The sequence below is a fragment of the Dermacentor albipictus genome, chromosome 1 (genome assembly GCF_038994185.2).
Source record: "Dermacentor albipictus isolate Rhodes 1998 colony chromosome 1, USDA_Dalb.pri_finalv2, whole genome shotgun sequence".
In the NCBI taxonomy this organism is placed as follows: domain Eukaryota; kingdom Metazoa; phylum Arthropoda; class Arachnida; order Ixodida; family Ixodidae; genus Dermacentor; species Dermacentor albipictus.
This window is the reverse complement of record NC_091821.1, coordinates 219,412,524-219,437,346: the sequence shown is the minus strand read 5'-3', so window position 1 is coordinate 219,437,346 and position 24,823 is coordinate 219,412,524. Positions and strand designations below refer to the sequence as shown.

The window sequence follows — 24,823 nt, the reverse complement described above, 5'->3', positions numbered from 1 at the left end:
GCATGCTCGAATACGTCTTCACAACTTGTGATTGCGAGCACCCACGTGGAATGCGGTCGAGAGAGGTTTGCGCCCAGCGTGCACGGGAAACCATGCCCCGTGAGGTCACAGCACTCTCACTGGCGACCGTATACGAGAGCATGTGCGTCTCGTAACACATTGGCGAACGTCGAACGCGTGCTTGAGTAAACTGTACATGGTAGGCTTGGACGTCCGTAAACATTCTAAAGGACAGCACGGTGCTCCAGAAGCCAGGATATATTGTACGCGTTCAGTGCATTGTAGAACGAAAAAAACATGGAAGGAAATCAACGGTCTGTTACTTGTACCGTATAATTCAGTAATTCGAAACCGTTGTTTTTACGCAACTCGTGAGTCACATGACAACATCGGAGACACATGCTCCGTATCTTGGCCGCGCTCGACAGCGGCGTAACTCGCTATTAAGAAAAGCCGCATTGAGCACAAAGAACACGACATCCTAAACTGCTACGAAGCACTAAATTGGGAAGGGTGCGGGTATAGGCTAGGAAACCAATGGAAACAATGTATTCTACGAGTCATTGTACGTGCCATATATGTTCTCGTCACACACTCAACATCACGGACCCACTATCATACATAAAATATAGCTGATTACAATACTCCAGTGGTCGATCTCATCCTATTAACAGCGATACTATGATGAGCTTCACGCGGGGGCCTATAGCGGCTGTATCGTCTGGTGGCTACATATGCAAGTGAAAACATTTTGAAGCCAGCCTTGCTGTTAACAAAACGTGAAGCGTCGCCACTTCTATAACGCAGGTGCTTCACAGCAGCCACACAAGACTTACAGCGGATAAACACATACAGGCATAGCTACATGGTGCAGCGAAGCAGGCAAAAGGGGAGAAAAAAAGAAGTAACAAATAAAGTAACGATCACTGCGTCTCTCATCTGTTTCTACGAAGCTCCTTCCCGAAGGGCAACGGCCACCGCAATGTATGCAGACCGCTCACTGAAAAGCGGCAAATCGATGGCTTTCGCGTCTCAGAAAATCACCCTTTCTGAGCTCTCAACCGCAGTTTTCGCCGTCCAGCAGGCGTCCGCCGTTTGCTTCGTGGCTTTGTCCCACAATCGGCGCAGCGCGAACCACCGACGAAGAGGGCTTCCACGGCGGTTGTCCCTCGCGGGGAGTGCACGCGTGCTCCGTGCGATGGCAACTGAGAAGTGATCGCAAAGGACACGTGTGTAGAATACATGGGTGGCATGGAATGAGCAATCCAACATTCAAGACGTCGCAGTGACGTCATGTGTACGACTCCTTCTGTATGCGTAGAGCGTACATGTGTATGACACTCGTTCAGTATATGCCGACTCCAGCGATCATCACAATGGCGAGAGCCACGCCCAATTTTAGCGGGGCCGCGGTGGAACGCTCGAGCGTCAGCGCCGACGGCTGGCGACCGATCGGGTCGAGTGAACCGACCGCCGCCCTGAGTTCGGCGAGGGGCAGGTGGTCGTCCTCTCACTGCACTCACATCACCTCGCGGGAGAAGGTCTGCAGCCGTATGCCGTTGTGGCGGCTGTGCAGCTGTGGTAGCGTGTAGTACATGTCGGTCGTGTGGCAGGGCAGGCGTCCAGCGATGGATGCGGTCTCGCGAACGTACGACACACCTTCTTCGAGGTCGGTGCCGAACGGCCCGCTCGATGCAGTCGGCAGCCCTGGAGAAACACGTGAAAGAGCGGGGAGCGCACTCAATGAGGCACTGCAAGACACGAAGCGTTAACATGTCACTCTCATGCAAGATGGTCCGACGGAGCCCGCCGAACATTGAGAAAGCCGTCCCAAAGCGAGCAGAGAGGAGCGGCGACGCGGGTCGAGAAAAAAAAAAAAAGCGCCAAAAAAGCGAGAAATTTCATTTCAGCGCCCGGTTACTTCCGATAAGGAATAAAGGCTGTGCCGAAAACGCTCACTCGTGATTGAGTTGATGACCTCGCTTCAGAAGATAAATCAAACCGCTCAAAAAAAAAAGGGATTATCGCGATCATTGATTAGCATGCCACCTTGCGCTATTCAACTATAACAGCTGCTTAGGTTAGTTGCTCGGCGCGTTTGCAGCTAAGCGCTCGCATATCAACGAGTGCACTCTTCCAGTATACGCGGAAAAACTCCAAAACGAGAATACTAATTCGGCTTACAACAGACATCTCATTATCATAACAAAGGATGAAAGAGCACAAAGAAGCCCCAGCAGAAAATACCAATCACAGAAAGGGGTAGCGAGAGAGAATCCTACAATAAACTCCAGGAAAACAGGAATACTGAATCCGTCTAGGCGTAAAAGGCTGAAATAGCCATCCTGATCGTACACGTGGCAGTGAAGCATAGTCACACGACCACATGTAGCTCTTTCCTGCACTTTATTATTCTAAGTAAGAAATTACACTTTGTCGTGAGGAACTCATAGGAATGTGCAGCGAATCGACATTATATGTTGAAGTTGCGATGCTGGCGCAACAATATTGCGGTGAGTCTATTTTTTGCTCTGACCTTAACTGCATACGCAGTCAATGACAAGTTGGCCTCGGTAAATTTAGGCGTTCCAACTTAAATGTTGATGCTATATAACCTACATGAACAACATTTGGGGCACATGGCGAAATAAAAAATTGGCAAGAGCTTTAAAAGCTAGTGTAGGCACAAGTGACTCTAATCCGGTCAAAGTAAATGCTTCATCTCAGTCTAACCACTTTTTTTTGTTCGTTCCTGCTATTATGCGCAAATTCTTATGTTTCCTGTAACGGGCGGGGGTCTATGTAGTGGAAGAAATGTCTCGCTTGAGGAGTAGCAGGGAGATGTAGATTTTTTGTGCAACTGTTATTGAAGGAATTCAAGCTTAAGCGAAGAAGTACGCAAAAAATATTACTTACCTTTAATATCTAGCACTGAAACTTCTTCGTCAGCTGCGTCATATGCTTCCTTTCGTACTGTCGCGTTTCTGTCGATCGTAGCAAGACATCTGTAACGAATAGGAGAACGCACACAGAAAAAAAAAAATTTAAAACATTTTCTTTCGTATTAGAATATATATTCTCAGAATAAAACTTAAACAAGCTTGGTCAACGTGCCATCGACATGCGGACGTCTAGACGAGCGTATGGCGCTTGAGGCGATGCAAGTTTCCTCCGGGTCCTCACACGCCTGCTCTCTTCAATGCTCTGCAGCGCCTGTCGCAAGCAATACTCCTCACTGGGCCTCGTGGAGGTAACAGTATGTGTTGGAAGCCTACGTGTCTTACGTCCCTAGGTTCCTGGAGCTGTGTCTCTGCGTTTTTGAAGCGCTCTTTTATTTTTATTTCTTTCTATGCAGTGAGTTCGCGTAGATAAAAAAAAAACAAGAACAAACGACGCAGGGCCTGGCGCAATGCCGTAGGGGCTGACACTATGGCGATGAACAAAAATTTTCAACCATGGTGGTACCGAGCACCATACCCCGCGGAGTTACTTGCGACTAAAGATAGAGCCCTGTAAAGCATATGACGCAGCAGTAGTGACGTCAGTGGATGGCGAGCGGGTTTTACCACCGACAGTGAGGAAAAGCACTGTGGACACATTTAACTGTCTAAGCCTGTTAAGAAACACTTGTGATACTAACTGCACAGAAAATCGGACTGCATGAAAAGAGAGGGAGAGAGAAATGGAAAATCAAAGATCAGTGTAATTAATATAACCGCTGTTTAGTAAGTGCAGAACTAAAGTGCAGAAAGATCAAGTTTAATTGTACACCTGCGCAGTCTCCATCGCACGGTCAGTTTGTAGTCTCCGGTACACATTGTATTTCCAAGAAATACTGACATTTTATTGATGCGCTACAAGAGGATGCGCTACAGCAGGACAGGAGGCAAGAATGTGCCTCTATTTGTGCTGCATCCGCACAGTGAAACGTCAGTCCCTAGTTGACATGTGTAGTATAACTCAGGTGACCAGTTGTCTGATTCTTGCGGGGTGTAAATATGAATAGGCAGCGCGTACATAGAGAGAAGGATTGAGAGAGAAGAAAGGCAGGGAGGTTAAACAGATGTGAGTTCCCGGTTCGCTAACCTGCACTGGGGTGGAGGAAGTAGGGGTTGGAGATAGGGAAAAGAGAGAGAACCTTACTAACACTATACGAACGAGGACAGCCACTCGGATTTGGAAGATGCCTCTAATCAAATAAAGCGGAATACTCGCCCCTTACGCCTACGAACATGTCCGTTTGACATACTGACACCACTGACATGTAGAAGCCGCACTTTGTTCCATAGTAATGTCGTCAATTTGTACTACACGCTGTTCATCATATCGAATGTGCACAAACGATCGTATAACGCACATAATATCAGCCGATGCGCTTGCTAGAAGTTACGCATGACTAAGAAAAACACTAGGTGAACTTTGGCACGTGACGTTACACCTCGAGGTGCTGCTCTGTGAATGTGGCTGCGTGTTTTTACCGCAGGCACATTATTGGAAATAATACCAGTTAGGAAGCACGCTAAGGCAAGGACTCAATCACTCCAATGTTATGCACAGCATACGTGCAAGAAGAGTTCAGTTTGTTAGATGGGGGAGTGTCATTAGCAGCGGTTATTAAATTATCCGTTCTGCGGTTTTCTGATGACATATTCATGTCTAGCAACACTGGAGATCACTTACAAACGATGATTGAGGCTGCGAACGACAAAAGCCAAGCGTAGATTTGAGCAATAACGTACTAACAATGTTCAGTTAGCCTGGCAAGATAACAAGAGTTGGTGACTGGTGGTCAGCCTCTTGAAGCTCTGCAGGAGTACCTTTATCTAGGTCAAGTAGTCACAGGGTAGCCGGATCACGAGAAAAAAACTCATAGACGAATAAAACTGAGTCGGAGTGCATCAGCCAAGCAAGAAATAAATGACAGCTTACTTATACACTTGAAATGGAAATTCTACAATCGTTGCATGCTACCAGTAGTAACGTACGCGGTTGAAAGTTGAAAGATAACGCAGGAACTTGGGAGCAGTTGGACGAAATAGTTAGCTAAGTATTCAACGGACCTTTGAATACACGAAATTAGCGCCTCAGAATGTTTAGCAGGTCCAGTTTGACTACAGGTAATGTGAACCCCTGAGCTTCAGTATTATTAACCATCCATATGCGTTGAGCAAGTAACGATGTGAAATGAAGTGAGTTAGTGAATGCAAGCGCGAACGAAATACGCGGCTCCTTAATGTCAGTTTTGTATCGGCCTTCGCACATGTTCACATTTCCGGTAAACAGAAACAGCACGAACGATTCAAGCGGCGCATTTACAGAGTGCTGTCACATTTTACTTCAGGACCAGAAACAGCATATTTCCATTACGTTGACTTTAAAAGGAGAGAGAGAAGCAAGGAAAGACAGGGGTGTTAAGCAGACACACGCCCAGTTTGCTACCCTGTACTCAGAGAAGGAAGAGAGAGATGGCACTAGTTGCGCGCACAGTTGAAACTGTACATTGGATCTACAATCGGTCGCGGAGACCTATCGACATCGTGTACTGCAATCCAAATTAATATTTCTTCATATGTTATTACCAATAATTACGTTCAGAAAGAGGTCCCGTAATTCATAGGCGATATTGAAACGGGCTGTACCTGGCAAATGCATGAAGTAATTAATGAAATTAGAAGCAGCTAATATACTTTCTAAAGGGTCCCTGCTAAGAGCATATTGCATCTCGCTTTTATTTTTATTTTTTTATTTTACTACGCATGTGTCGACTCTGTAATTACAATAGGAAGCCTCGGTTACTCAAAAGCGCCACAAATAATTACATCACCAGATCATATGCGACTGGTTATGGCGCGCCTAGTGCAGCTCAGCTTCGGACGTGAAACAGGAGGCCCGATTACCACCACTCTTCATCTTTTAACCCTGTCGCTCCCCAAACCTGTTTCCTAGCGGGAAGTAGCATCCCACGGAGGCAAATAACCCAGGCCGACCTCTTTCTTCCATATATTTTGCCTCTCTGTTTCTCTCCGGTTCCATCAAGGAAAGTGTAGGCGAGTCACCTGATATCACAAACCACTCGCCCGCACGCCAGCCACATCGGTGCAGTGAGTAAAAGCCACATAATGACCCTGTCGTCGAAGGCTGATCGCGCGCGCCACATCATCCTTCCCGCTATTCTTCATTCTGCTCATTCGAAACGCGTTATGGCTGCTATACCCTGCTGCCGATTCTCTGAGCAAGCAGAGGGTTCCCCTATCACCTTCCTTTATCCGCCGCGGTAGCTCCGTGACTAAAGCATCGCGTTGCTGAACGCCAGGGCCGAACGCAAAAGCGCTCCCACACCCTGCTTTGAGTACACGCCGAGAACTCCATGTATAGTCAAAATTAATCCGGAGTCCCCCACCCCCTACGGCGTGCCTCATAATTATCAGATCTCGATTTTGGCTCATAGAATCCCATAATTTGAATTGTAAAGCTAAATGTGAATTTTAATTCTCCCCTCTTATTCCGTCGAGAGCTCAATCGATTTAGCTTCCGGTGGCACGGTCACAGCGTGGGTGTGCGTGTCAGTGGTGTGCGGCACCACTTGGCACACGTTTTCGGCTACAGCAAATTCAGACGGTGATGTAGTTAAATGGCTGTTGCACTCTCGAGGAATTGAGGTTTCATTCCGCAGTTTTCGTATCCCCATGTATCTATTAAAGGAGAAAGAAAAATGAAAAAAATATTCTCGAGGTTACGGCTTTACAACTTGTCAACGGGATATCCGCGCACGGTTCAGGCAGAAGTCAAAGGTAAGCAAACTAATATTTGTACAGAGCCGCAATCTTTTAGCGATGGGCCTCTCACTCGATTCTATGCCACTGTTATCATCTGCCGTTCACGGCCGGCTGATCCTATTGATAGCGCGGGCCGAGAGTCGCTCTGACCACTGACGAAGCCGGAAACGCGCGAATAGGAATAGCATCGGAAAAGGCGTCCCTACAATATCGCGGCCCTGGGTTTGACCAAGGGAGGTGCGCATGCCCGTTTTCAGCCGTCACAAGTTTGTTTCTGAGAAAAAGGGCGTTATTTGGTTACAGCGTTAATTATCATTTAATACCCGCCGTGGTTGCTCAGTGGCTATGGTGTTGGGCTGCTGAGCACGAGATCGCGGGATCGAATCCCGGCCACGGCGGCCGCATTTCGATGGGGGCGAAATGCGAAAACACCCGTGTGCTTAGATTTAGGTGCACGTTAAAGAACCCCAGGTGGTCAAAATTTCCGGAGTCCTCCACTACGGCGTGCCTCATAGCCAGAAAGTGGTTTTGGCACGTAAAACCCCAAATATTATTATAATATAGAATATATATTATTATAATATTTGGGGTTTTACGTGCCAAAACCACTTTCTGATTATGAGGCACGCCGTAGTGGAGGACTCCGGAAATTTTGACCACCTGGGGTTCTTTAACGTGCACCTAAATCTGAGCACACGGGTGTTTTCGCCCCCATCGAAATGCGGCCGCCGTGGCCGGGATTCGATCCCGCGACCTCGTGCTCAGCAGCCCAACACCATAGCCACTGAGCAACCACAGCGGGTTAATTATCATTTAATAGAAAAAGTGGCCACTGGCACGTGTCTCTGTGTGAAATCTATTATATACAGGGTGTCCCACGTAACTTGAGCCAGGACATTAAAAATGAAAGGCGCGTCGGAAGCGAATAGAACCGAAAGCATACTATTCGCAATAGCCTATAGCAACTTAGGCAATTTTTAGTTTTCCCCATAACTCGATAATTAAATAAGTTTAATTACCAAACTTTTTAATTATTGGCTGAGGGACCCCAAGTATGATAGGAACATTTGTAGATCCCCTTCAGAAACCCCTGATCGAGTTGTTTCGTGTACTGTAAGTCTCACTCAGCCCTTTTATGCGTTGTATATTGCAATCACTCAGTTCAGCCCTTGGGCGCGACCGGGCAGCCACCATTGAGGGTAATAGCCATTGTTCATTGCTGCGCGTCTCATATGTGGGTCTATTCTCTTCTAATTTTGCTATGTTTGTTATTAAGTTGCTTCTATTCTTATGCGTTGCATATTGCAATCACTCAGTTCAGCCCTTGGGCGCAGCCGGGCAGCGACCATTGACCTTTAGCGCAACCACGTGACGTGACGTCACTACAGCCGGAGGAAACGCTGGGCCCCAACTCGCGCAATATGCAACGCATTCTTGGCTTAACCAAGCTAAGCCTGGCCATTTTTTTCCCCCCGAGTTGCAAAGAAAGGCCGCGAAATACGAAAAAGGCCACGTGACGGAGCGCTTGCGCAGTGGTATCGTGCTGCTGCTCTCGAGCGCACGTTCGGTGAACAAGGTCGGCTGCATCGTGACTGGCGAAGGTGAAGCGGCAGTGCGTTATGATAATTGTAGGCAGCTGGGCCGACGGCTCCCTTCCGATGACGTTGCAAATACATACAGCCGACCTTGTACACCGAACGCACGCTTGAGAGCAGCACGATACCACTACGCAAGCGCTCCATCACGTGGCTTTTTTTCATATTTCGCGGGCTTTCTTTGCAACCCGAAAAAAAAAAAAAAGACTGAGTTAGACGTGTCGCACAGGAAACAACTCAAGCCGTGTTTTCTGAAGATGCTCTAAAATCTGCGTATCATACTTGGGGTCCTCAGCGAATAATTAAAAAGTTCGGTAATTGAACTTAATGAGTGAGTTACGGGGAAAACCAAAAATTGCCTGAATTACTATAGGCCAGTGTGCATACTACGATTTCGGTTCAATTCGCTTCGGACGCGCCTTTCATTTTTAAAGTACTGGCTCAAGTTGCGTGGGACACCCTGTATATACGGTGCCGTTGGAGCACCGTGGAGCGAGTCACGGCCTAACTGTAAAGTACCCCATAACATGAATGTGGGACCGCCGTTGGTTAGTCAGAAAAGTTCGTGCTCAGAGACAAAAAGTGTATAATATGTTGTTTCGTACGTGGTAAAATATCATCACAGCATCACTTTACCAATGCACATTGATTTTGTTTATCAATAGCGAACTGTTCGTTTTGTCATGTCTGTTTTTAACATTTAATTGTGTTTTTTTGTGCTCACTCCTGCATAGGCTCAAACAGGGTCTGAAATATGCGTAAACGAAAGAATAACTAATGTTACTTTTCACTCCGTTAAAAGAGCCAGCTAACATCACGCCAAAAATTAGACCAAACGACGGCTTCTTAAACAGCTGTCGATTAATATAAATATTTTACCAGGGAGGGGGATCCCGCAAGAAAAGTGCAAGGCTGTAGTGATATTTAATACTCACGTCTTCTTGTGACCTCCGGCTTCTTTGGTGCAGCAAGAGGAAAAAAAAAGAAACAAAGAAAGAAAATACCACAATGAAGCTTCAGTTGATCATGAGAAGTGCCCCTGAGCGGCTGATTAGCGTGCGCTGCGCGCTGTCTGGCCAACGCGCGCACGCGCTAGAAAACAAATAACAGTGGACAACTAAGAAAATTCGCACTGAGATACCCTCCGCGAAAGAAGCTGGTTAGGAGTGAGAGACTTGGTACGCGCATTTGTTATGGTGTCGGTGGTTGTTTCTTCTTGCCACCTCGATTAGGTCATCAATCAACTCCAACGCCTTTGTGGCGGTAAGGCGAGCGCTGTATCGAAAAAGAAAACTTCGCACAAATGGCGACGATATCCACACTTCTGCAGGGTGGCCTTTCGAAACACCTTTTGCGAGTACGTTACGGGGTTAAGTGCCGCGTGCCTTCAGGCGCGGGGCACAGACGAGGAGAAAATGACGTGCAGTGCGCTTCAGCGATGATGAGATTCACAAAAGTTTAAGCAGAAAAAAAAAAGGGGACAGTGTACGTGCGCAGAAAGAGTGACGTCGAATCTACAAAAAAGGCGTTCGCAGAATTGAAAAGTGTTACATTCTTTCAATGTTCATACAATTTTCGCGTAACTCACTGGTTGCAAAAGACTGTTCGTAAGATAGCATAAAGTATTTTTAATCATTACACGAAAACTTAAGGTTATCACTTTCCTTCCTATCGCAATATCGGTTCCTAAGCAGCAGTGCTGACGTGCAAGTCATCGGGAAAATGCTCGCAAGGTGAGTAACAATAAAATATTTTTTCGAGGGCTGATGTAAAATAGTGACAAAAAAAGCCTATGAAAAGCATAGGAATGAAAAAACAAAGATAAAAAAGAATTAACCTCACGCCCTCTCTTATTCGTTGTGTATGACTATATCTTGCTTCTAAAGTATAAATGGTTTGAGTTTGAGGTGTCCAGTGCAAAGTAAGAGTTTTGTTGATGCAAAAATAAGTCCCGTGCAGTTCCCCAGAATAATCTACAACACGCACGAAAACAGTGACTAAATGTGGTGAGAAAGCAGCGTGACGGACACAGTGGGTCAAGTTCAGAAGTTGTCAGCACCCTAAAGCAACACGACACAGTGGATCACTTGATAAGTTCTTTGTTGTAGCCCTCACAGCCAGTCGCGACTTAGGCTGAGCCTTGAGCATAAAAGAAGCGAGATACAGATCGTGTAAAGCTAGTGTTCGGACGAGCCTGAGGTTCTCATACCAGGGCTGCAACACACGAAATGCCCGCGGCTTGGTCTCCACAGCGGCGCTTTTGAGGAGGTTATGAGCGATTAACTGATGGTATTCTGGGCGATGGGCTGTTGGAACAGACTGAGAGGTGGGCCTCTTCGTGCGCAATGACGCGCATGTAGTAACGACACGCGAAATGCTTGTACTGACAATGTCCTTTAATGTTACGCTTCAAGACTGTCTCGTATTACAAGATGATTTATTTAGTGACTTTGCACTAGTCGCTCCTGCTGCGCTTAGTTTCCGAATATCTGCGTTTAGGCGCCAAGGAACCACGTTACTCCAAAGAAGCAAATGAGTGAAAAGTGAACGGCAAGAGCAAAGAAAACGAAAGCGGAGAGAGCGTTGGGAGGGGGGGGACACGGAGTGAGCAAGTTGTGCCTGTACGCAGACAGTGAACGAAATAAAAGGCAAAGATCTTTGCCATTGTTTCACTCTATCTGGGACTTGGTATATAAAGCCGCACTCGTGACAGTGCGTGACAGCTGAGTTCAACGGGAAAGATTTGTGAGCACCAAAAGATGAGAACCGACTGCTGCCGAAGGCAGCTATTTTACTTTCGTTTTGCGCGCTCGCGCAGACAAAGAAAAGGAGGTAGACTTTGCAAAAACAATAAAAGATACAGATATTAAGAATAAGAAAAAGAAGGCGAAGGGCTGGCGCGTGGCGAGACGCGCTTCTGGGGGTGATTTAAGACCAGCGTGCTTTCTCAACACGCAGCTGACACGTTGACAGAGTGAGACCCCGTCATACGTCATGATTCTGTGACAAGCCCCGGCAGGGAGGCGAGTTTTCGGGGTTAGTTCGAGCACGCGTGCAGGAGGGCGCCCGCGTCGAATCGGTTTCCTCGTACTGTGTGCAACCGCAAGGCCCAAAGGCTGTTATTTCGGCTCGCGGCGAAAAGGCAAAGGGGCAAAGGGGCAAAAGCAAAGGGGCGTGGCGATGAAATGTTGGTTAGTACAGAAAAAAAAAATCGGCAGTAACGACTGCCGCGTCGCAGCACAGCGATGCCGTCAAATTGTCCAACTTACCTCTGAGCGTTTGCTTCTTGCGCCAGCGATTCACAACGAATGCAAGGACCAGTAGCACCAGGCACAGGATGACCAGCACCACTATCAGTATGCTTGAGTAGACACCGAGACCCAGGACGTTCCAGGCGTGTTCTGCAATGCGCAATGTACACACAATGTCCACGCGCTGAACTGTGCATCTACAAAGTGCGTGCTGGTCCCTTCGTAAAAAAAAATTAAATTATCGGGTTTTACGTGCCAAAACCACTTTTTGATTATGAGGCACGCCGTAGTGGAGGGCTCCGGAAATTTCGACCACCTGGGGTTCTTTAACGTGCACCTAAATCTAATTACACGGGTGTTTTCGCATTTCGCCCCCATCGAAATGCGGCCGCCGTGGCCGGGATTTGATCCCGCGACCCTGTGCTCAGCAGCCTAACACCATAGCCACTGAGCAACCACGGCGGGTGGTGCCGTCGTATGTGGAGCTGTACTTATATGTATGGGTGCGCCATTGGGCTCTCTTTTCGTACGTCTCTTCTTCGCAACACTTGCGGTGGTGCTGGCTCTGCTAAAGTCGCTGACATCTCCTTTAAATTTACGTAAATGACGAAATGTTCACGTCCACCAAGTTCTTGGCAGTGAGCGAGTAATGGTGTGCTATACTGTCGCATGCAAATGTGGCAATAAAGCGATCGTTGCGAATGGCAACGTTTCTCCTCCGTGGTGGGCTGAGGGCACGCGGTTTGCTTTATGGTAATTGTAGGCAAGCATACGTGCCGGCAGCCTTCTATAGAGCATGTCCGTATAGTGGCATCGCATTCCACTCATGCACGCAGTCATCACGGTTTCATTTCAACCTTTTAACGGCAACCTGGTAAGTACGTTTCTGCAAACAGGCCATTTCAAATTTGAAAGCGGCGCAGTCAGAACGCTAACCACTCGCTTTTATGCGCAGGCAGATTGATCAAGTAACAACAAAGATAAAAGCAGGCCTTCAGTTACGAAGCGCTGATCTGAGTTTTACGCTTTCTTTTTTAAACAAATCTTACCGACTGCTGTTCGGGGGACGCATAGCCAGAAAGGACGTTTTCATTTCGCGTTTATCTATACCGAGGCTCGTACGGAAAAGACTGAATTTATTTTGAGTTATTAAACATAGCTTAACCGCTTCAATTAGTTCCCTGCCGGCTTCTCATTCAGTTTGCTTTATATTTTGTTTCCCTCTCAGATTCTATTGAAGTGGAAGGCAACAAATCGTTACAATCTCTTATTCCCGAATTACATGATGATGTAACTGTATGATCACTGGAAACGAATTTAGTTAATTAAAAGACGTTCCCTTGGACGTCTGGGTGGCTCGTGACCTGTTTCCTTCCGCCTAAAGGCCGCCTGCGTGGTTTAATTAACGTCAGCACTTTCGTGGGCCCAATCAAGAATCTCCGCTCTGAAAAAAAAAAAAAAACTTACGGCTTCATTATTTGCACATCTACGAGATTTCGGTGAACCGTCTTCAACAACGTTCGCTACGGAATGAAGCAAAATGCAGGGAAAGAAAGTCTTGCTCAACAGCTGTCAAGGTATTCGCCTAAAAAGCAGTTGCCGTAATTTAGTTACGGTCTATCGTAATCGAAGTTTCTTTAATGATAAGCCAGCGACGAAGCAAAAAGTCCGCCTACGAATAAGGCACGCCGTGGACTTTTTTCCGGACAAGGTAAATACGGCGGAGGACAAATCCAAATTGGATCTCGTGTGGAGCGAACGCGTCGACTGCGCTGACCTTTTTAGAAAGCAAAGTTTCCTGTTATTGATAGGGACGACCTCTGGCCCCAAAAGAGCGAGCAGCGCCTTACGCTTCAAGTCACCTTTTTTTTTTTCCTTCTGAGTGTTTTCGGTATGACACCCGTGCAAAGCGCGTATTCCGTAACTTCTTACTTCCAGTATAAATATAACACTATAGCAGAAGTGACCTTTTCTGCAACAGACAACCGGTAAACTCGCCGCCGGTCTCCCCAGGATTATTATTTTCTCGTATAGATTCGTGCCGCCTGAGCGGAACCAACGGTGTGCACTAATCGGAGCCACGCCCTGAATAGCCTGCCCCATGTCTAAAACGCGCCTGGCTGCCACGGAGGAAACACAGGTGAAATGAAACGCTTGCGAAATCAAGAGCACCGACTTTATTTTAATGCACTGCGTGCTGCTGACAGCGAGTGGCAGGCCACGCGCAACTGAAGGTTATTCCGTACACAGCGGAATCCTGGACATTCCAACTGTACCAAAAGGGTCGTGTCGCGGCTTCGGATGTGACTGGACTAGTCTATCGGTGGTAATACGAACTAAGATGAAGACTGACGTAGCATGAGACATGACGTAGGATGTGAAATTGCCTACGGCGCCCGCAATGCACCGTGTACAACTTTGTAGTTGCTTCTCCAGCACATTTCCCCCACCTACCCCTGCCCTAAGTGCACTTTATTCCTACAAATTTTTATTCCAATAAGCGTGACATTTACGAAACGATGCGCTGTTGAGAGCTCCAAAGAGCTATCAGCCCAACTTTGGTGATGTCTTCTAACGTAGCCGACACCCGCCGAGGTAGCCCAGTGGCTACGGCGTTGCGCTGCTGAGCTCGAATTCACGGGTTCGATCCTCCCTGCGGCGGTCGCGTTCCGATGGGGGAGGAATGCAGAAACGCTCGTGTACCGTGCATGCGGTGCCCGTTAAAGATCCCCAGGCGGTCCAAGTAATACGGAGCCTCCCACTGTGGCGTGCCTCACAATCAGATCGTGGTTTTGGCACGTGAACCTCCCAGAGGTTAACGGTAATTTAACGTTGCCAAACTTCCAACATCCCCTGCAGAGTTCGTTTTGCTAGCTGCGTTGGTTGTCTCAATTAATTTGCGTCGAGATTTTGCGTGGACGTTGGGAGCGAGCGTTTTCCGCCGCATCGATTACAGCTTCCGACTGTAAAGCCATGACTCGTAAAAACGGCTCACCTGTGTCAAGGAGCGCTTCGGCGGATGTCAGCGTGCTAGCGTAGAGCTTGACGGCGTTGCTGTGGCCCAGGCTGTTGACTCCGTAGAGGACGATGAAGTACTCCGTGCGCGGCTGCAGGTTGCGAACGCTGAATACGGGCTGGCTGCTGCTCGCGTTGAGAACCTGCGACGGCTGCTGGCTGCTGTACAGCTCCAGCACGTACGTCGTGTTCAGGCCAGCGGCAGGGCCACGGGCCGCGTCCTCTGGTGTCCAGCAAGCCACACCCAGCGATGTCTCGGTCAGGTTGCAAATCTGGCAGTTGTGCAGTGGCTCCGGGGGCTCTGCGCGCACCGCAGAGCGTCACATGATACGCATTATGAGGTGATTACATGAACTCCTCTTCGTTATAGCGGCCACTATGCATGCATGGGATCTTCAAGCGTTTTCACTCTGCGCGTGCCTCTGGTACCTCTCACGCCAGCATGCCCCTTCCACGTTGGCGTATTTGAGTGACACTTTTGCTGACACCCATGCCCACACCTAAACGCCTACCTCATTGGACGACGAATCAAAAAGCGCGTTTCCATAATGGAAGTTTTGTGCATACAAAACCTGTTACGGAAATTCCCACAACTGCGTTTCCTTTCTTTCTTTCTCTCTCTTTTCTTTTTTGATTTGGCCGACTTGGGACTTCGCGTTATGTGATTGGTTTTGCCTGCGCGTTATCCTTGCTGTGTTCTACTTCTGAGAGAGACGCATAGGCGCGCAAAGACACACTGATGCGTGGTTGCAGCGTGCAAGTAGAAAGTTACCGCCAAGCATGGCGCTCGGTGTGAAAGCCATTGAGCAACCATAACGGCATGGCGAAATCAACTTCCTGGAATAACTAATGGCAGTATACAAGCGCTGTGCAAAATTCTGCCTCAGATTTGCGCACTTTTGACCCCACAGGCTGCTTTTATTGTGGCGAAAGTTTAGTATTGGGGGTCTTCGAATATTTCTGGTGACTTGACTGCAATGCTTCAGGGGTAAGCGTTTGTTCACGCCACAGATATACTCGTACCTTTGATATTATTCACAAAATGAGAATTGGAGATGTTCAACGTCAAGATCTCAGTTACGTATCTGCGGAGAATTCTTGAATTTGTTTCGTCCCGTAAGGACTGTGTCAGATTCCACTAAAGTAAGTGTTAATTAGTAAGTCCTATTCTCTTCCACCTCCTTCCCCCCCCCCCCCCCCCCCTTGTTTTTTTTTCTAACACGCATTTACTATCTAAGCATCAAACCTTCCTAATGTACACGGTCGACAGAAATTTTCCACCGCCACAGGCGTTTCATTTACTATTATCATTCTTCAGGAATCAAATTTTACAGAAATCCCCTGTGGCAGGTAGCTCCATTCCGCCTCTTCAGGTGGATTATATGATGAGACAGACAGAACCAGCACGACAAATCACAGCATGCAATTTTCTACTTAACTTGCACTAGCTAACTTCACAATTATGCAATTGCAGTAAGTCTCACATTACAACAACGCAACTGAACCCAGCCAGATAACTCAAGTCACGTGAATTTATTAAACTCTCGAAAGGAGCTCCAACTTCAAGGTATGCGCCTCCGAAATATACCAGGTGATACATGCGTATATTCCACGTAGCTTGGTCCCACAGTGCGTGAGTTTATTTTGATTTATTCAGGTTTATGTTCATCTCAATAATACACTCTCGGGATCCCATCAGTTTACCAACTTCTATATGTAGTCAGCTGCAACATGCATGATAACTGCCACCTTTGCACAGTTGCAGTCTCGTTGCGAGACCGTATACCTGCGCTTATTTCAGACAGCCTTTGCGTCATTCTACGCTCTAAACCCTGTTTTTCATTCCATCCTCTTCTTCCTTCAGCTCTCACAATGTCTTATTTTTTCCAGAGAGGTGTAACGCTTTTGGCTCTTAATATCAACGTCCACTCACTGATAAAGAAAAAAAAATGGCTGATGATTACGATACTCCCTAATGCGAAATTTGAGCGCATCTCTATACGGTGTTTTCCTTTCGCGTGCCAAAATTTTGTATTATGATCATATATGTCTGTATTGGGAAGAGAACGTGGTGAGTAGCGCGCTTTGTCTTCATACAGAATACACGCGCTACGCTGGCGACATATCGTAATCATCGCCGCCGATCAGCCTGTCTTGTGCGGCACTAAGCCCTTCTCGCGCTTTCGTTCCACCAACGACAAGAGCGGCGCTTCGTCGCGTGGAAATCGTGCCGCCATGCAGTGTCAGTGGCGACAACACCCAAGGGAGCGTCACATCGAGCTTTACTCGCAGCCGCTCAGTATCGCCCCATGCAGGAGCAGTCACACGTCACACATCACACCCACACGTCATACACGCTGGTGCCGCGGACTGAACTCAGCAGCTGACGCCGCGGACTACCGTAGCCACCCTTCGGAAGCGCAGATGAGATCGCCCACGCAGCGGCGGATGCCGTGGCCGCCAGCAACTGAGCGCATGCGCAGGCGGTTTCCCCTCCGCTCCTGCTCTACTTTCTGCCTCATGCTTTCCCCTGTAGCCTCCTCCTCTCCGTTCTTCCTCGCGCGCTCTTCTTTCATTCTTTCCTTCGCGTTCGCTTTCATATTTCTCCTGCGCCACCTGTGCTCGTTAGCTCGGTTACGAGATATTACGCCATCGCCGAGGAACGTCGACGCTCAACGCAGGAACGGGCGCTTAAGCTGCGCTCGAAAAAGCAGACGTCTTTTTCAATGAAACCACCGTAAGCACCATAAGTTTTGATGACATGCAGTGGAACAACTAGATGAGTGGGGTCGCTTCTTTATTTTACGATTTCCGAACATATTTATGATGCTGCATAGAGGAGGTTTGGGCGTCCCCGGGAGTATATGAAATGGTCGAACCGTAAAATTTAACTCGGGACTGCCAGAATAAAATAATGATAAAATTCGCTCCATTTTTTTTTCATTCGCCTGCCAAGCTCCCCTCTCGCACCCCCCCCCATCCCCCTCCCTCCGCCCATAAAAAGTAAGCATATGAAGAGCAACGAACATGAACCACTGAGGACCCTATGAAGTTATTAAAAAGATAAACAGTGTGTTCCGCGCCCCACATACACGTGGCACCGCCACCCACGCAGCAGCGACCTCCAAATACGCGCTAAAAAGGAGAAATAGCGATGCAGGCAGACTACAGCGAGATTACGACAACGCAAATGACCCCACTTTCCGGCGAAAGTGTATCACCACCGTCATCGCCATCCTTTTTAATTCCCGCCATCATACGCGCACCTTCCTTCCCTATCCCCCCCCCCCCCCCTCACGCACCAACACACTCTTTTTCGCACAGACAAAAGTCGTTCGGAAATGAGCGCAGCGTGTGCGGTTCCCCTGCCTCCCACGGTTTGTTAAGCGACACGACGGAGTGAACACACGCAGAAGGAGCAGATAAAGGCCGAGTCGGAAACAGATGTCTGCATTCTCCTTGGCTGCGCGCACAATGGCCTCCCGCAGGCCGATGAGGGAAGCGGGGAGGGGACGGCGCCGAAGAAAAGGGACAAAAAGGATCGAGAACGGCAGAATTAAAAAGTGCGCCTTATCGGTTCGACATTGCGGGTCGGAAATGTACACAGACAGTATAGCGCGACCGCAAAGGAGACGGGGCACAAAAGCAACTTTATTCGGTGCCAGTGACGGTGCCGATAAGGTGTGCCGGCGCGGCGGCCACTGCCGCCGGAGGGAAAAAATAAGTGGCCCGCGGTGCAGTGCCATCGGGGAGAGCGCCTAACACACTCGCATGAGGGAACATGCATAATTAATGGCGGATAAAAGTTCTGGCCGGCATGAGGCTGGCTGGACGCCTAATTCAGGCGGCGTGCGACTGCAGTTTCGCATTGGCATCGGACAGTTCTGCTTGGCCACCTATGGGCATTCTGTTCGCTGCTTGCTGTTCACCTGTGCGCCTCACGCTCCGCGGTGGAGGGCACTTTCGAAGGCGGGGAACGAGAGTAACGCTTGCGTTTTTGCACGTGTTACTCAGCGGGGAGAGAGTGTGAGAGAAAAAAAAAACGCTTTATTTAATAAAAAGAAGATTAACATTCAACAAAAATTAAATTGTATGGTATTGCGTGCCAAAACCACGATATGATATTGAAGTGCGTATGCAAGTAGTGGGGGACTTCGGATTAATTAGACCTCCCGGGATTCTCTAACGTGCACCCAATGCCCGGTACCTGAACAAAAAAGAAAGAAGTCAGAGCCCTCAGTCAAGGGCCTTGCTGGCGTTCCTCTCAAGTGGAGGCAATGCGAATAATTCTGCACTCACTTGCAGAGAGATATGACGAGCGAGGCCTACGAATGAACGGCCCCGCGACTGATGCGAAACCCAAGACATTTCTTAAATCAATACCGAAGGAGCATACGAAGCAGGTTTTTGTTCTCCGCGCTCATGTGATCCGGTATTGTGTAATCTCCTGGGGCGGCTCGCGCGTACACTTAATAACTAAAATAATTACGAATTTAAGGACGCGTTCTAGTGCGGATTAGGAGTTGTCTAGGGAACATTTAAGAACGCGTTCTTAAGTTCGTTATTTTCGTTGTTAAATGCTCAGGCAAGCCGCTCCTAGACGAGCTCTTTCTTTTGCTGTCCAATGCTGCACTGCTTCCACCATTCTCTCTCCCATGCCATTTTCGAACACCGGCAGCGTGGCAGCCATTTTGGAGACGTTACAATGGGCAATGTAGACGTTGGGCGCCATTCAGCACACCCGACAAATGCCCCAATAAAGGCGAAGAGTCGTAAAGCGATACTAAACGGAGGAAACGGGCAGCGATGTTGCTTGTTGTCTTTAGGGACACGGTCTACTTGCACCTGCGTGTCAGTAGACCGACGTGCAAGCCCTCGCAACTTTAGGCGCATGCTTGGGAGACAGCAAGAGTTAACAGGCGCCCGTTATTTTACTTTAAGACGCATTTAGACAGGCCTGCACAAACTGTTCGGCGCCTATAATCACGCTTGAAGCCTGCATGACGCGACGTGTTAGGTTTTTTTTTTATGGCAATACACACGTACAGCGACGTGACGCTGCGTGACCACGTGTTGCCACATGCGAGCAGGTCACACACGATCGGGGCGAAGTTTATTCGGCGCTGCGAACGCGTTTCGACATTCTCGTCTGGCGTGCGCAAAACAACGGCCGCTCCTATGCAAACTGCGCCTGCTCTTTGATCCCCCGGCTCCGCGCCGTGCGTTTTGCCTCCGCACGCGTTTTACTTTTGCGGGAGCGGCGCAAGTGCCCCTTCGCATCAATAATAGCGCTGATGGTTTGCGCCCTGAAAGCGGCCCTAAGATATCGCCGCGAGACGCCTTGTGCCAAAGGGGAGGGAGGGGAATGATGCGTGCGCGACCTCTCTGAATGGAACCTCCGTGCAGCCGGCGATAACTAACGGCACATCGCAATAAAGGAATATATATATATATATATATATATATATATATATATATATATATATATATATATATATATATATATATATATATATATATATATATATCTTCAGCTTTGAGCCACGCGACACCACTCGACGAAGAGCAAAGTTAAACAAAAGCGTTGAGCATAAAAACAGCAACGGCAAAAGCTGGCAAGCAAACGCACTTCGAAAAAAAAAGGGGGGGTGGGGGAGCTGGTGGCATCGTAGCACCGGATCGACAGATAAAGTAATAAATGAGCGGCCCCAAGTGAAAATCCTAGGCGAAAAAAAAAGAAAGAACGAAAACAAGGAGTGTAAGCACACACGCGAGGCAGCTCGAAAAGGGAGGCAAGGGAAGCCGCGATCGGTCGTGCTCAGAATCGGTTGACAGCAACGAGCCCGACGCGCGTTGACGGCCCCAGACGTGATCAGTAAAACAATACCTTCACCATCTGTTGATGTCGTTTTGATGCAGGTTATAATTTATTTGGCCTTCGTGCGACGCCTGCTCCCTTCGGTGCCCCCCCTTCTACACTGCCGCCGCTGGACAAGCGTCGCATAGGGAAAACAAACAAAAGACCACTGGGAGCATTGCGGCCAAAGGGGGAGGGCGCGTCGTTCTTCCTGCCACGGGGGCGCGTTTAAAGTTTCCGCTTCCGCTGAGCGCTGGGACGCCCTTAACAAGGGCTGCCGCTGCAACCCCGCCCAGGTCCGGTTTCGCGGCCCAGTTCTTTATGGGTTCGCCGACGTCAGCGAGTGCCACTTGCCAGCGGGCGGCGGCGGCGTGTGGCCGCGACGCCCAAATATACGGCTCGGCCCCCGCAGGTTGACAATCTCCGAGACGGGCCACGCCGGCTTCATAGCGATGCTGACGCCGCACGCGGGTGCTTTGTGCGCGGCTCCGGTGCATTGCAAAGCCTCCCTGCCGCCACTACACACGCCCCGCGGGCAGGACGGCTGTGGCTGATGGGGTCGGTGCCGGCGAGCCGCAGGCCCGGCTCTCTCGGAAGCTTGTTCCGCGGAAGGAGGAGGGGGCGAGGTGCCCGCTTCGTGTACCGGCAGCGGCGTGCTCTCACGGGCGACCCGGAAGCAGGAAAACAAATAGCCGGATGAACCTTCCGAATGGCTGTGCGAATGCCTGATTACACGGTCGGACGACGCGCGCAGCTTGAACCACGCATCGATGCGAGTGAACGCTGAGTGTGTGGACTCGTGTGATGCAGCACAATCAGCCGAGGATGATTTTCGCCAATTCGCCGATAGCGAGAGGAACTTAGCTCAGTGAATCTTAAACTTAGAAAAAGAAACAAAAAAAGGGTAGAGCGATATCTTGTGATTTATTTTGTTCAATATGATTTGATGGCTTTCATTGTTCCAGGTAACCTTCTGTTGCGTCACTGAAATTTCCTTTTATCCCCTCCTCTCTCTCTCACTGAACGTATAAATATGTGAGAAAAAAAAGAAAGAATAAAATGACACAGAAAGCATTGATTCGGTCTATAACTCATACCCTTACTCCCTTTTTGGGTGTACGGGGGTTACTGGCAGACAGAGCTACTCCCTTATTCACGTTTAAGGGTGCAAATTATTTTACAGTGTACCGAGTAGACCTGCTGAGATGTGCTGCTGGGACACTTGTCGGTTAGTCTTATTGGTTAGGGCTATGAGGCGTGTGGATGGTTGATGTTACACTGCCTCCAAGATCGACCTGTTTACAAGCCACATTAAAATACTTGCGAGGACAGGTATCGTGCGCTGACATTATAGGGTCGGCCCACTAACTCACCAACTTTGATTACACTGGCACCGGCATCGGCCCAGTCTACTCGGTCAGACATTTGTGCAGGCAAAGTGGGGCAACTGCCCAAATGAAGCATCACTTCCCCAGAAGCAGGTAAAATAAGAGAACATGCAAGACACAAGCACTCACACACACACGAAAACGCGTGAAGCGCTTTGAATAGTGACGTCATGCGGACAGGTCGAGAGCCGATACGGACACTATCGTGATCACCTTTTTTCATACGCGTAATACTCGGGACCACTGGCGTCGGCGTACTTCGTAAATGACGTCCCAATAAGCAAGAGCACGCAGGCTCGCAAGAAGAAATTCCCAAGAAGAGAACCTGAAAGCGCCCTTCCCGTATTTCACTATTTCAAATGCGTAAGCATTTCTATGCCTACATAACAAGGAAACTTGTCCGTCCGTCCATCGCGTAAGACGAATCGCTATATAGAAATAATTATAGATTAAAAAAAAGAGTAAATCATGAGCCATTGGACTCTGTGAAGGTGGATGACCAGCGAAGCTGTTCAACCCACGACACAGAGGTGACACATAATTTAGAACAAAGGTACGAAATCATTTACAGTGATTTTTATATATATACGCGTAGACGACGGGACCGCCGCCCCGAGGAGCCGGAGCAAACCAGACACGCGTGACGTTTCGACGGCACCGCCACCGCGAAAAGAGGATGGAAAGGAAACTAGATGCGCAAGCGCTTGGAACGCCGATAAAGAGAGGGAATTGCGAACGTAGACACCGCCCACGCGGGTCAAAGTGTAGTATATGTTCTTATCAGCTTAATATGTGATATGAGTTCTATTTGGGCCCAAGATATTAAACTTATTTTTGCAAGTTGACGCAGTGCTTGTAGCTCCTGCCTTACGGGGGTATGAGGCATATTTTTTTTTTTTACTTGCTTACGGGGGGGGGGGGGTATGAGCATTGCATTTTTTCTTGCTTACGGGGTGTGATCCATTGCTGCTGATGACAGATGCCTGTTTTGAGCTTGTTCTTTACTGAAACGTACGCTGTTCTGTGCATTGTATGCGTGATTTCAACGAATGTATGCACTGTTCGCTTCACTTCGAAGAGTGCTTGTAGCCTGCGCCTTACGAGGGGGATGAACCAGTGCATTTTTGCTTGCTTAGGGGGGTATGAGTCATTGCTGATGATAATTTTTGTTGAGGCAGGCGAAAAATACATGGAACCCTAGCCATATACAGCTTCGCTGAAAAAATGTTGGCGGTGGTGAATTTCGAAGCTACGACCCCATGCTCAGAAACCGAATGTCTAACGCATTGGGCTAAACCCCCATGCTTGTAGAAGGTGAATGTATCCGGACTATATGAATGTGTTGTACGGCCGGTGCAAAACAAATTTCAAAGGAGGACAGTTTCTATGAAGGCTTTGCTGAAAGATTTTGCGATAGTGAAATAAAAACCATCTCTAGAGCAACATCTAGAGCCGACTTGGATCATTGCAGACGGCAGGAAAATTCCGATTTTACGAAAATTTAATTCCAAACATGCCACATCCTCGACGCGCTTCCGTGGTCGCGAGATGAGCCTTCCGTTGAGGCGTTCCTTCACCTACCGAAATGCCACCGATCTCTGAGGGCTAATGTGCTTCATATAGCGCGACACAGATAAGCAGTCAATGAGTTGCTGAGGGGTGATGAGGGGCTATATGGGTCTCATCACAGTTTATAAAAGTTCTAGGTGGATGGATAACGTGCTAAACAGCGATAATGGATTATAATGCTCGGAGCAATTCTGACAAGGTTAATAAGTACCGATAAGGGTCGGATCAAGTACACTAAGGTTGATAAGAACAGATAAGGGTAGGGTCGAGTCTTATAAGGTTGATAACAACCGATAAGTGTTGACAAAGGTCGGGCCTAGTCCGATAAGGGTGATAACGACTTATAAAGGTTGATAAGGGTATATACTGGTCCGATCAAGTTTAATAACATTAATAATGACACCGGGCTGTGTGGAGATGAGGAAGTGGCAAAATGCTTACGCAAACTTAGACAACTCCCAAAGGAGTTTCTGGGTGAATATTTTTATTTTTATTTCCGTGGTTTGGAGTTCAATGTTCATCATGAATATGCCAGACATAAATCCTTTTTTCCCTTTCTCACGCAAGAATCATTAGTGAACGGGGTTGGCACCCCTAGTCCCGGCGGCCTGTTTACCAACCCTTTCAAGTACAGCTAACGATCATAGCACTGCGAAGGAGTGGCAAGATAACATGTGCATCTGAATGTCGCTGTAAGCGAGTTCGCTCGACACTTAGAAACTGCACCTTATTTTTGACATGCGGTGCATTCGCTCATATTTCCACATTACACTGTTCTACATCATCCTCGATGCAAACGTTTATCCTCACCAATCTACCAAAATTTACTTCATAGTACATATTTATATTGTGACACGCTAACGAAGAAGATGTCAGCTTCGTCGGAAGAAGACGACGCTCTGAACTTTGCGCGCTGTCTACCATCTTGTCAGCCGCTACGATTATTGTAAATATCCTGTAAATATACGTCTGACTGTTTTTAACGCCGTAACATTTTTGGTGGAGGTGCGGGGTAGCGGATAGACGTCCCTCTTGGTTACCTTGTTGATGTGTCGATAATCCACGCAAGATCGCCAACTGTTGTGCTTTTTAATTAGTACAACAGGGGATGCTCATGGGCTGCAAGAAGGTTTGATGGACGGAAAAGATTGTGCTCCATGCAGGCAATCCAGGGCATTGTCAATGTGTGGTCTGACTGTTTTTAACCCCGTAACAATATGTTGTCCAGAGTGTGCGGTGCATTTGAGGTCACGTGCTGTAGAGAGCCCTGCGCCCTACGTTATGTGCCACCATTCAATTAATTGTCTCTGTCCGTTACCGCATTTGAGAGAAGGAGGGAGGTATTTCCAAGATATCAGGTAAATAAGCGACC

General features: G+C 48.2%; 1 protein-coding gene and 1 pseudogene across 5 annotated transcripts in view; one reads left to right on the top strand and one right to left on the bottom strand.

Annotated features, from left to right (window-relative positions):
- Positions 1-310: 310 nt before the first annotated feature.
- The window catches only part of LOC135897418 (neural cell adhesion molecule 2-like), a 551,631-nt gene continuing 527,118 nt past the window's right edge, over positions 311-24,823 (bottom strand). For 4 of the 5 annotated variants that reach the window (XM_070530912.1, XM_070530915.1, XM_070530913.1 and 1 more), the window contains exons 8-12: positions 14,618-14,938; positions 11,641-11,772; positions 9,307-9,328; positions 2,917-3,005; positions 311-1,707 (exon numbers count right to left, since the gene is read on the bottom strand). In XM_070530912.1, the coding sequence (XP_070387013.1) occupies positions 1,520-1,707; positions 2,917-3,005; positions 9,307-9,328; positions 11,641-11,772; positions 14,618-14,938 (752 nt within the window). In that variant the 3' untranslated portion in view covers positions 311-1,519. The remainder of the gene's footprint in view (positions 1,708-2,916; positions 3,006-9,306; positions 9,329-11,640; positions 11,773-14,617; positions 14,939-24,823) is intronic. The other variant, XM_070530916.1, reaches the window with a different exon arrangement.
- Positions 22,624-22,775, top strand: LOC135897431 (U2 spliceosomal RNA; annotated as a pseudogene).